Source organism: Phallusia mammillata, chromosome 2 (assembly GCF_965637545.1).
Source record: "Phallusia mammillata chromosome 2, kaPhaMamm4.hap1.1, whole genome shotgun sequence".
In the NCBI taxonomy this organism is placed as follows: Eukaryota; Metazoa; Chordata; class Ascidiacea; order Phlebobranchia; family Ascidiidae; genus Phallusia; species Phallusia mammillata.
The window spans coordinates 25,876,527-25,888,814 of record NC_137253.1 but is presented as its reverse complement, the minus strand read 5'-3'; the positions used below and the strand labels follow the sequence as shown (position 1 = coordinate 25,888,814).

Below are 12,288 nucleotides of genomic sequence, written 5' to 3'. Positions count from 1 at the left end.
TTATTATTAAAAAACAAATGCAAGAATGAATTAAATAGTTAAAAACGAAGGTACCTGATTCTTGGAGTGTTAGTGTTTCAACAGATGGTGAACTAGATGAAGGTGAAAAGTCTGACAATACAAAATTGCTAATATTTTTACTCAAATTTGGGTTTCAAGCACACTAACACAAAAACATTCCTCTTCAACTTACAACTAATTGTTTGACAACACAGCTTGGACTAACCTTGCTTTGCAGTAGCCAGTGTAGTGAATCTTGTTGAACCATCACTAGTTTCCATCAGTGTATCCGAACCAGGGATGGACTCCTTGACATATTGTGAAATATGTGTTGGTGGTAAAATGTCTTGCATTGACGCTGCTCTATCATGGCTGCTGACACTAGTCATCTGTGAACTGTGTTCATAACCTTCACTACTCCTATAAGTTGTATCATCATCATAAGGGATTCGGCTTTGTGAAAGTCTGTATGCATCTGGTGACAACTGTATGTCACTGGTTAATGGTCCACCTCCTATAACCCTTGTCGAAACTGCAACTGAAACATAGATTTTATGCAAAATGATACTGGAATCATGATACAACACATTTGTAATCTAGGTTCATCACATGGTCCAAAGTTTCAAAAATATTAACAACTGTAAGGTCATGAGTGGTTATGGGAGACCATTTTGTAATATGACACTACAAGTTCAAACAGTTCTGTGGCTCACTAAAGTTGTTTTTATGGTTGACTTTTTGGGACCCACTGCCCTTTATAGCTTAAGACATCAAGCAAAGCAAGTTCGAATTTTGCAAACTGACCAATAAACTTAAAGGTCATTTTCTTAAGAGGGGTGATAAAGCAATGACATACCAGGAGATTCTTCTAGAAAATCTTTTGATGGAGTAGCAAAACCCTCTGTAACTGACTTTTCACTGTTATATTGTGACGATTCATCCCCTGTGATAAAAAACAGGTCATTATATGTTTTTAGATTTTATGGAAAAGGCAGTTTGTAGCAACTCACAGTTGAGTGATGAATTGATGCTATCTTGTTCTTCTTCTTGCAAAACTAGTTTTAAAATAAAACAGTTCCACTAAGTTGTTGCATGGTGGTCTCATCTAATATTGTTTTTTTATTTTTGTCTCACTTCACAAGCAAAATACCTGGTGATTTTGTTGGAACAAATTCTGATGTAATGGTACTGGCTGGTGATGCCCTAGTAACATTACTTGAAAGTTCTGTTGATAAATTGCTTGTACAAATGTGATAGCCTGTATCGGACTTGCTATCATACAGTGAGAAGTTTTCAAACAACAATTACCAGATAATAACTAGTGATGGAATGATACCACATTTTCCTGCAAGTACTGATACCGTCGACCAGGTTAAATATACTTTAGAAACAGAGTAATTGGTTGTATACCAACACTCCTGCATGCATAAGCTGCTATGAAGTTGTTTTTATTTTTTTGCATTCATTTTCGTTGGTTGTGATAAATTTCCACATGCTTGAGACATTATTATTAACAATAAAAAACAAGATTGAATAAAAACTAAAAATGAAGGTACCTGATTCTTGGAGTGTAGATGTTTTAACAGATGGTGGCCTAGATGGAGGTAAAAAGTCTGTTGAGTCATATTTCACCGTAAATCCAGCTGGAGAAGAGTCTTCAGAATCTGTTGTGACATGATTACCAATGACTGACCAAGACCAACTAACTAACCAACCATTTAGATATATTAATAAGGAGGGATGGGCCAAAACAGCAAATGTTCTATTTGGTCGAACACCAAGCATCTCACATTAATGCTAGGCCGATTAGCTCCATACATTGTAACGTCACTAACATTTCTAATTTCATGCTAGTTTTATAGCTTTCCACGGTTGCTTGCATCACAAGCAGTGTATTAAGCTCTACATGCCCCACAAGTATGCGTTTACCACCAACTATACATAAAAAAGTCATTTTTGTTCGTGGAAACCCTTTTGAACACAGTTTCGAATGTAAGCAGGGCATAAACATGTCTAATTTTCGAAAATCAAATTTTCGCTTGGTACCGAGTACTCGGGTTACGGCTCGGCTTGGCCCATTGCCACAAATAAAGACCTGGTCATTACTGTTAAAAAGTAACATTATACTGAACATACCTGGAACATTTTCAATACAATTACAAAAACAATTGATATTCAACCAATCAACAAATTCACAAAAAAACAGCTATTATAATCAAATCGTGGCATTAAGCACACCCGTACAAAAATAAAAATATTCGTTTGCAGACTACAACGACTGTTTATTTGACAATCACAGCTCGGACTAACCTTGCTTTACAGTACCTGATGTTTTAAATCTTGTTGAACCATCACTAGTTTCAATCAGTTCATCAGCACCAGGACTAGACTCCTTGTCATATGGTGTGTGTGGTAAAATATCTTGCATTGGCGCTGCTCTATCATTGCTGACACTGGCAGGCTGTAAACTATGTTCATAACCTTCATCAAGACTTGTATCATCATCCTCATAACGGATTGGATCTCGTGAAAGTCTATATGCATCTGGTGACAACTGTATGTCACTGGTTAATGGTCCACATCTAACCCTGGTCGAAACTACTACTGAACCATAGATTTCATGTGGCGTGACACTGGACTCGTAGTCAAGAACATCCATGTCTTCAGACAAATGCACACTGGAAGTGATGTCATCTTGTTGTTGCTGGAGATCACCTGGGACATCAGTTGATGATGTAACTTTGCATGAGAGTATGGAAGATGAGCTTGTTGCCTGCTCAACTGGGTAGTCAAGTGGAGATGGTGTAAAAATATGACGCGTTGATAGGATATCACTTTTATCTGCAGATACAATAAAATGAAATTAGTATCAATATCAGAGCTATTTATCAAAGTCAATGTAAAAACTATTTTTGACATTTTGGAACAGCAGTTTTCAGTCTTTTTTGTCATGTATTTACCTCCTTGCAATAGGAATTAGTTCAGCATTAAAAGCTTAATTTCACAGAATCTAAATGTTTGATGCTGGGTAAATATGAGGTTATATTATGGTGTAAATTTAGGAATAAGTCAAATGCCCTTATCCCCTTCCAGTGGTGTTTAGGCATCTGTCTTCACCCACTACAATCAACTAGTCACCAGTGAAGCCTTGTAATATTTTTATGGTATAATTTGTACATATTAACTTTCACCAAAAGCTCTAAAATGGTAATACCTGACAAGTGGGATGCAGTGGATGCAATATCAGATATATCAGACTTGCCAAAAATATTCTGAACTTCATTTCCACCTGAAGATTTGGATGCTAAACTAGACAACCTGCTTGAATGTTCAGACAATTGCTCAACATCAGCTGGTGTTTCTTTCGGCAATGAGAAGAAATCGATTTTTGGAGTTGCAGGTGGTCCATGAGCGCTGGTATCTTTTTCCTCCAGCTGCTTTTTAATGCTTGTTTTCATAAACTTTCGTGGCTTTGCTGTTGGTTTTCTTTCAATAGGAGTGTCTTTATAGCCTGACTTTTCCATTGTTGGTAGTTGCTGGTTCCAGTTGTCCACAGAGTGTGGCAATTTTGGTTTTGTTAGTTTCTGCTTGCTGATATGTGCAGGTACTTGGTGCTTGACTGCTGGTTGTTTTGGATCTCTCACCTCCTCCTGATCTTGTGGTATAGCTGCAGGTTGTTCATGACTGCTGCTACCAAGATGCTTTTGTGCAGGTTGTTTCTTACCAAACATTTTACCTATCTTAAACATTGTTGGTTGCTTTGGGCTGCTGGTATCTCCTAACTTGGGTTGTTTTCCTGTTGGTTGCTTTTCAATTGTGATATTTGTGGTGCTTGATGTTATTGACATTTGTTTAGTGACATCTCCTGATATTGAACTGTCATCTCTTATTGGAGTGTCTTTGTATTTGTACTTTTCCGTTGTTAGTTGTTGCTGGCTCCAGTTTTCCTCAGAAAGTGGCAATTTTGGTTTTCTCGGTGGCTGCTTGCTGATATGTACAGGATCTTGTTGCTGGACTGCTGGTTGTTTTGGATCTCTTACATCCACCTGATCTCGTGGTATAGCTGTAGGTTGCTGCTGACTGCTGCTACCCTGATGCTTCTGAGCAGATTGTTTCTTGTCAGACATTTCAGTGGTCTTAACCATTTTTGGTTGTTTTTTTGACCTGATCTCTGCTAACTTGGGCTGTTTCCCTCTTGGCTGTTTTTCAATTGTGGTATGTGTGGTATTTGATGTTATTGACGTTTGGGTAGTGATATCTCCTAAAATCGAACTGTCATCTGCAATTGAGAAGTCTTCATACTTGATCTTTTCTGTTGTTGGATGTTGCTGGCTCCAGTTGTCATCAAAGTGTGGCAATTTAGATTTTGTTAGTTTCTGCTTGCTCATATGTGCAGAAACTTGTTTTGGATCTCTTACATCCACCTGATCTTGTGGCATAGCTATAGGTTGTTGCTGACTTCTGCTACCCCAGTGCTTTTGTGCAGGTTGTTTCTTACCAAACATTTGAGTTATCTTAAACATTTTTGGTTGCTTTGGGGGGCTGGTATCTGCTAACTTGGGCTGTTCTCCTTTTGCTTGCTTTTCAATTGGGGTGTTTGTTAAGTTTGATGTTATTGGCATTTGTCTCGTAATGTCCCCTGAAAGTTGTTGCTGACTCCGGTTGCCTACAGAGTGTGGCAACTTTGGTTTTGTTGCTTTCTGCTTGCTGATATGTGCAGGAACTTGTTGCTGAACTGTTGGTTGTTTTGGATCTCTCGTATCCACCTGATCTCCTGGTATAGCTATAGGTTGTTGCTGACCTCTGCTACCCCAGTGCTTTTGTGCAGGTTCTTTCTTACGAGAGATTTCAGTTGTCTTAACCATTTTTGGTTGTTTTGGGGTGCGGGCGTCTGCTAACTTGGGCAGTTCTCCTGTTGGTTGCTTTTCAATTGTGGTATTTGTGGTGTTTGATGTTATTGACATTTGTTTAGTGACATCTCCTGACATTGAACTGTCATCTCTTATTGGAGTGTCTTTGTATTTGTACTTTTCCGTTGTTAGTTGTTGCTGGCTCCAGTTTTCCTCAGAATGTGGCAATTTTGGTTTTCTCGGTGACTGCTTACTGATATGTACAAGATCTTGTTGCTGGAATGCTGGTTGTTTTGGATCTCTCATATCCACCTGATCTTGGGATATAACTACAGGTTGTTGCTGACTGCTGCTACCCCGATGCTTTTGTGCAGGTTGTTTCTTACCAAACATATTACTTATCTTAAACATTGTTGGTTGCTTTGGGCTGCTGGTATCTCCTAACCTGGGTTGTTTTCCTTGTGGTTGCTTTTCAATTGTGGTATTTGTAGTGTTTGATGTTATTGACATTTGTTTTGTGACATCTCCTGACATCGAACTGTCACTTCTTATTGGAGTGTCTTTGTATTTGTACTTTTCCGTTGTTAGTTGATGCTGGCTCCAGTTTTCCTCAGAATGTGGCAATTTTAGTTTTCTTGGTGGCTGCTTGCTGATATGTGCAGGATCTTGTTGCTGGACTGCTGGTTGTTTTGGATCTCTTACATCCACCTGATCTTGTGGTATAGCTGTAGGTTGCTGCTGATTGCTGCTACCCTGATACTTTTGTGCAGAATGTTTCTTGCTGGACATTTCAGTGGTCTTAACCATTTTTGGTTGTTTTTTCAGCCTGATCTCTGCTAACTTGGGCTGTTTCCCTCTTGGTTGCTTTTCAATTGTGGTATCTGTGGTTATTGATGTTATTGACATTTGGGTAGTGATATCTCCTAAAATCGAACTGTCATCTGCAATTGGGGTGTCTTTATACTCGACCTTTTCTGTTGTTGAATGTTGTTGGTTCCAGTTGTCATCAGAGCGTGGCAATTTTGGTTTTGTTAGTTTCTGCTTGCTCATATGTGCAGAAACTTGTTTTGGATCTCTTACATCCACCTGATCTTGTGGCATAGCTATAGGTTGTTGCTGACTTCTGCTACCCCAGTGCTTTTGTGCAGGTTGTTTCTTACCAAACATTTGAGTTATCTTAAACATTTTTGGTTGCTTTGGGGGGCTGGTATCTGCTAACTTGGGCTGTTCTCCTTTTGCTTGCTTTTCAATTGGGGTGTTTGTTAAGTTTGATGTTATTGACATTTGGCTTGTAATGTCCCCTGAAAGTTGTTGCTGACTCCGGTTGCCTACAGAGTATGGCAACTTTGGTTTTGTTGCTTTCTGCTTGCTGATATGTGCAGGAACTTGTTGCTGAACTGTTGGTTGTTTTGGATCTCTCGTATCCACCTGATCTCCTGGTATAGCTATAGGTTGTTGCTGACCTCTGCTACCCCAGTGCTTTTGTGCAGGTTGTTTCTTACGAGAGATTTCAGTTGTCTTAACCATTTTTGGTTGTTTTGGGGCGCGGGTGTCTGCTAACTTGGGCAGTTCTCCTGTTGGTTGCTTTTCAATTGTGGTATTTGTGGTGTTTGATGTTATTGACATTTGTTTAGTGACATCTCCTGACATTGAACTGTCATCTCTTATTGGAGTGTCTTTGTATTTGTACTTTTCCGTTGTTAGTTGTTGCTGGCTCCAGTTTTCCTCAGAATGTGGCAATTTTGGTTTTCTCGGTGACTGCTTACTGATATGAACAAGATCTTGTTGCTGGAATGCTGGTTGTTTTGGATCTCTCATATCCACCTGATCTTGGGATATAACTACAGGTTGTTGCTGACTGCTGCTACCCCGATGCTTTTGTGCAGGTTGTTTCTTACCAAACATATTACTTATCTTAAACATTGTTGGTTGCTTTGGGCTGCTGGTATCTCCTAACCTGGGTTGTTTTCCTTGTGGTTGCTTTTCAATTGTGGTATTTGTAGTGTTTGATGTTATTGACATTTGTTTTGTGACATCTCCTGACATCGAACTGTCATTTCTTATTGGAGTGTCTTTGTATTTGTACTTTTCTGTTGTTAGTTGGTGCTGGCTCCAGTTTTCCTCAGACTGTGGCAATTTTGGTTTTCTTGGTGGCTGCTTGCTAATATGTGCAGGATCTTGTTGCTGGACTGCCGGTTGTTTTGGATCTCTTACATCCACCTGATCTTGTGGTATAGCTGTAGGTTGCTGCTGATTGCTGCTACCCTGATACTTTTGTGCAGAATGTTTCTTGCTGGACATTTCAGTGGTCTTAACCATTTTTGGTTGTTTTTTCAGCCTGATCTCTGCTAACTTGGGCTGTTTCCCTCTTGGTTGCTTTTCAATTGTGGTATCTGTGGTTATTGATGTTATTGACATTTGGGTAGTGATATCTCCTAATATCGAACTGTCATCTGCAATTGGGGTGTCTTTATACTCGACCTTTTCTGTTGTTGAATGTTGTTGGTTCCAGTTGTCATCAGAGCGTGGCAATTTTGGTTTTGTTAGTTTCTGCTTGCTCATATGTGCAGGAACTTGTTTCGGATCTCTTACATCCACCTGATCTCTCGGCATAGCTATAGGTTGTTGCTGACTTCTGCTGCCTAGGTGATTTTGTGCAGGCTGTTTCTTACGAAACATTTGAGTTATCTTAAACATTTTTGGTTGCTGTGGGGGGCTGGTATCTCCTAACTTGGGCTGTTTTCCTGTTGGTTGTTTTTCAATTGAGGTATTTGTGGAGTTTGTTGTCATAGACATATGAGTGGTAGTATCTTCTGAGATTGAACTGTCGTCTCCAATTGAGGTGTCTTTATACTCAGCCTTTTCTGTTGATGGTTGTTGCTGGTTCCAATTGTCAACAAACTGTGGCAATTTTGGTTTTCTTGGTTTCTGCTTGCTGACATGTGCAGGAACTTGTTGCTGGTCTGCTGGTTGTTTCGGATCTCTTACATCCACTTGATCTCCTGGCATAGCTGTAGTATTTTGTTGACTGCCGCTACCGAGATGTTTTTGTGCAGATTGTTTTTTCCCAAACATTTTAGTTGTCTTAACCTGTTTTGGTTGTTTTTTTTGGCTGGTATCTGCTAACTTAGGCAGTTCTCCTCTTGGTTGCTTTTCAATTGTGGTGTTTGATGTTATTGACATTTGGCTCGTAATATCTCCTGAGATTGAACTGTCATCTCCTATTGATGTGTCTTTATACTCAACCTTGTCTGTTGTTAGTTGTTGCTGACTCCGGTTGTCCACAGAGTGTGGCAGTTTTGGTTTTCTTTGTTTCTGCTTGCTGATATGTGCAGGAACTTGTTGCTGGATTGGTAGTTGTTTCGAATCTCTTCCATCCACCTGATGTCGTGGCATAGCTACAGGTTGCTGCTGACTGCTGCTACCCCAGTGCTTTGGTGCAGGTTGGTTATTGCCAGATATTTCAGATGTCTTTAACATTTTTGGTTGTTTTGGGGGGCTGGTTTCTGCTAACTTGGGCAGTTGCCCTCTTGGTTGCTCTTCAATTGCAGTGTTTGTGGAGTTTGATGTTATTGACGTTTGGCTGCTAATATTTCCTGAGACAGAACTGTCATCTCCTATTGGGGTGTCTTTATACTCAACCTTGTCTGTTGTAAGTTGTTGCTGGCTCCACTTGTCCACATAGTGTGGCAATTTTGGCTTTGTTGGTTTCTGCTTGCTGATATGTGCAGGAACTTGTTTCTGGTCTGCTGGTTGTTTCGGACCTCTCATGTTTACCAGATCTCGTGGCATAGCTACAGGTTGCTGCTGACTGCTGCCACCCTGATGCTTTTGTGCAGGTTGTTTCTTGCCAGGCATTTCAGTTGTCTTAACCATTTTTGGTTGTTTTGGGGGGCTGGTGTCTCCTAACTTGAGCTGTTTTCCTGTTGGTTGCTTTTCAATTGTGGTGTTTGTGGAGTTTGATGTTATTGAAATTTGGCTAGTAATGTCTCCGGAGATTGAGCTGTCATCTCCTATTGGGGTGTCTTTATACTCAACCTTGTCTGTTGTTAGTTGTTGCTGACTCCGGTTGTCCACAGAGTGTGGCACTTTTGGTTTTGTTAGTTTCTGCTTGCTGATATGTGCAGGGACTTGTTTCTGGATTGGTGGTTGTTTCAGACCTCTCATGTTTACCAGATCTTGTGGCATAACTACAGGTTCCTGCTGACTACTGCTACCCCGGTGCTTTTGTACAGGTTGTTTCTTGCCAGGCGTTTCAGTTGTCTTAACCATTTTCGGTCGCTTTCTTAGGCTGGTATCGGCTAACTTGGGCAGTTTTCCTGATGGTTGTTTTTCAATTGGTACATCTGTAGATGTTGGTGTTATTGACCTTTGGGTAATGGTATCACTTGAGGTTGATCTGTCATCTTGTCTTGGTGGCCTTTCAATTGTAGTATCTGTGGATTTTGATGTTATGAACCTTCTGGTAATGTTGTCACTTAGGACTGATCCAGTTTCTCCTCTTGATGGCTTTTCAATTGTGGTATCTGTGGAATTCGGTGTTATTGATCTTTGGGTAATGGTATCATCTGAGCTTGATCCATCATCAATTAGATTCCACTCAGATTCAATATCTTTAAACTCCAGCTCTTTGGTTGTAGGGTGTTTTCGAATGGTTATGTTAACAGATGTCTTCAAAATGCTTGTAGGTTGTATTTCAGGGCTCACATCACCAAACTCAGTTAGACTGGTGGTAAAGCCTGTAAAAGTAGAGTCTGTAATATCCAACATTTCAATGGATGATTTCTCGACCTCAATGTGTTCCGGATAATCTGCATACAATAAAAAACTTTAGTATTTTGTATATCATTATCAGCTCTGAACAAAAAGTCAACTGGATTCACTCTGTTATAAAATGTACCTGCTCGTTTGTTGCTGGGTCTTGGCTGTTTGGAAGGACCAAAGTGATGATCTGATGTTGACCTTCCATTTTCTTATAAATGTAAATAAATTTTGTGATTTAAACACCTAAATTAGAATGAAAATAATGAATTTAAAATAAGTATTTGCAAAAAGCACTTTCAGGTTTGGATCCAGCCAAACTGACAAATTTTCACAGAGGACTTGGTAAGTATCATTTTTAAGAAAACAGCCTTGCTATACTAAAAAGTTTTTGTAAAACTCAAAACTTGATTGTGCCCACAATTAGTTTTAATTCCATGTTTAACTTTATGTGTTTAAAATTTGTCATGTGCATGGCCATCAACAACTCCACTGTTACCTGTTAAACTCTGTGCAGTCGACACAATATCAGATGTAGGCTCAGTTTCATCCAAAACGGTTTGTGTCTGACTAGTAGCTGAAGGTTCAGATGTAATGATGTTTGACTCCATTGAATATGCAGATGAGCTGTCCATAACACCCGGAGTCGATGGTTGTTTTGAAAAGAAATTTGTCCTTGGTGTTGAAGGTTGTTCCTGAATGTCAGTATATCTAAGCTTCCGTTGCTGGCTGGGCTTGGTGCTTGTACCTAGATTCTGTGTTTTTGTTGCAGGTCCCTTTCTGCTATCAGCATGTTTTGCCAGCGTCATTTGTGTTGGTGGTTTTGGGCCCCACCTGTCCTCATATTGTGTTTTTTCAGGGGCAGCATGTACTTGCTTTTGCATCTTTCTTAGTGGCCGCTTTTGAATAGTGACATCATTATCTTTGAAAGCAGGTTCTTTCTTGGCTTCAGAGTCTACATGCTTTTGTGCTATTGTCTTCTTCTTTCTGGTAGCATCTTCTGCCTTAGTTGGCGTGGTAGTTGGTTTTCTTTCATATTCAATATCTTTTAAAGGTAGCTCCTTGCGTTTGGTCAGTTTGTAACTACTGGTATGTGCTGGGACGTGCTTTCGGCTTGTTGGATGTTTTCTTATGTTTGGATCAGCGGACGTATTAGTTGACTTCAGCACATCAGAAGTTGGTGTTTTGAATTGCAACAAACCTTCTCTGTTATCTGCGTCCGATGAAGGAGTTCCCAACATTGTTGGAATGTTGTCAGCAGGAGCATAAGCCTTAGGTGGGTGTACAGCAATTTCTTTTGTTGCAAAAACTGCATCTGACTCAACCTCTTTGTGAGCTTTTGAAACGGGTTTATCCTCTTGTAGCCTTCTTGACCTTAACTCTGATGGTCCCAACATACCTGGTGTCTTTTTGTCAAGAATGTTTTTCTCCTGGTGAGAAACCTTGCCTAAAACTGGCTGGAACGATTTAATATGGTCTGAACCATACTCGGTTGGTAATCTATCCATGGCTATATAATACACATCTTTATCTTCATCCTCATAGGTATCTTTTAAAATATAGTTACTCTTTGTATCTGCGCTAATGGTACTCTGTTGCCCTTCTGTATAGCCAGACTGACTTGTTTCATCCTGAAATGTCTGTTGAAGTTGTTTTTCTTCTGAAGTTGTTGCTGTATAAGTGTCATCGTCTTGTCCGGGTGCTAATCTGGGTTTCGTTTGTTTGATACCAGTGGCATCACCTACATTCAAATTATCTTTTCGTGAGATTGGACCTTGACGTAGCTGACTAATACTTTGTGGCAGAGGATAAGCTAGACGACTTTCTGTAAGCCAATCATGAACCAAAACTTGAGAAGAAAGCCTATCTGGAGGAACATCTGGAGTCCCTTGTACGCCGATCCAATCATCACCATGGCTAAAATCAGTCCTACTTGATTGTTTCTCAACATCAGCAACCAAAGTAGAATGGCTGGTGCTGCTTTCACTGCCCATTACAATTTTTTTATTTCGGTCAATGTCAACTTGTAAATCAAAGCTGTACTTGGACTGTTTAGTTTGAATGCCAACATCTTGCATGCGCTGCTTATTAGGTACAAGCTCCGTAGGACAACTTAGTGTGCGTAGAAGGTGACTAGAACTGTCAATAATGAGTTCACTCCTCGCTGCCAATATCTGTGATCTAATGTCCTGAAGGGATTTTGTTTCAGGGTCGGTTTGTAGACTTATAGAAACACCAGGTGGTTTGTAGACTGGGTCCAAATGTAAATGGTCAAACTTGCAAGCAAAACTTGCATTGTCACCATGGTCAAAATCGGAAAACTGAATGTCCTGAGTGTCATCAATGGTATCTACATCTCTTGGGCAGATGGGTTTCGCTTTCTTTTTTTGTCTTAATAATAAGTCCTGGACCTGCAACACAAGTAGATGATTGTCCTTGTATGGTGTGAAAACATGTTTGTTTCAAATTGATAATTGAAAGTTGATTGAATTAACAGCAAAGTAGTTTAATACACTGTTGCAACTTACCTCTTCCTCCAGGTCAATTTCTAGCTTGATCAAACCACAAAAAGACAGAAAATAGGCACAAATCAATTCAAGCGTCATTCCGATGCTTATATTCCCAAAAAAGGCTACGAAAATCAGATCCATCAAAAACCTGCAAGTAAGTAGTTAAA

The 12,288-nt window shown here is 39.8% G+C and overlaps 2 protein-coding genes across 2 annotated transcripts in view; both read right to left on the bottom strand.

Annotated features, from left to right (window-relative positions):
* Positions 1 to 12,288, bottom strand: part of LOC145213207 (uncharacterized) — a 21,545-nt gene that overhangs the window by 9,024 nt on the left and 233 nt on the right. Inside the window, exons 2-11 of the mRNA XM_080081438.1 lie at positions 12,140 to 12,269; positions 10,111 to 12,022; positions 9,751 to 9,822; positions 3,215 to 9,661; positions 2,311 to 2,841; positions 1,557 to 1,664; positions 1,011 to 1,055; positions 857 to 943; positions 227 to 538; positions 55 to 111 (exon numbers count right to left, since the gene is read on the bottom strand). Coding sequence (XP_079937564.1) covers positions 55 to 111; positions 227 to 538; positions 857 to 943; positions 1,011 to 1,055; positions 1,557 to 1,664; positions 2,311 to 2,841; positions 3,215 to 9,661; positions 9,751 to 9,822; positions 10,111 to 12,022; positions 12,140 to 12,269 — 9,701 coding nt within the window. The remainder of the gene's footprint in view (positions 1 to 54; positions 112 to 226; positions 539 to 856; positions 944 to 1,010; positions 1,056 to 1,556; positions 1,665 to 2,310; positions 2,842 to 3,214; positions 9,662 to 9,750; positions 9,823 to 10,110; positions 12,023 to 12,139; positions 12,270 to 12,288) is intronic.
* LOC145212665 (uncharacterized) overlaps positions 12,144 to 12,288 on the bottom strand; it is a 1,853-nt gene continuing 1,708 nt past the window's right edge. Inside the window, exon 4 of the mRNA XM_080080880.1 lies at positions 12,144 to 12,269. The gene's annotated coding sequence lies outside the window, so the exon portion shown is untranslated. The remainder of the gene's footprint in view (positions 12,270 to 12,288) is intronic.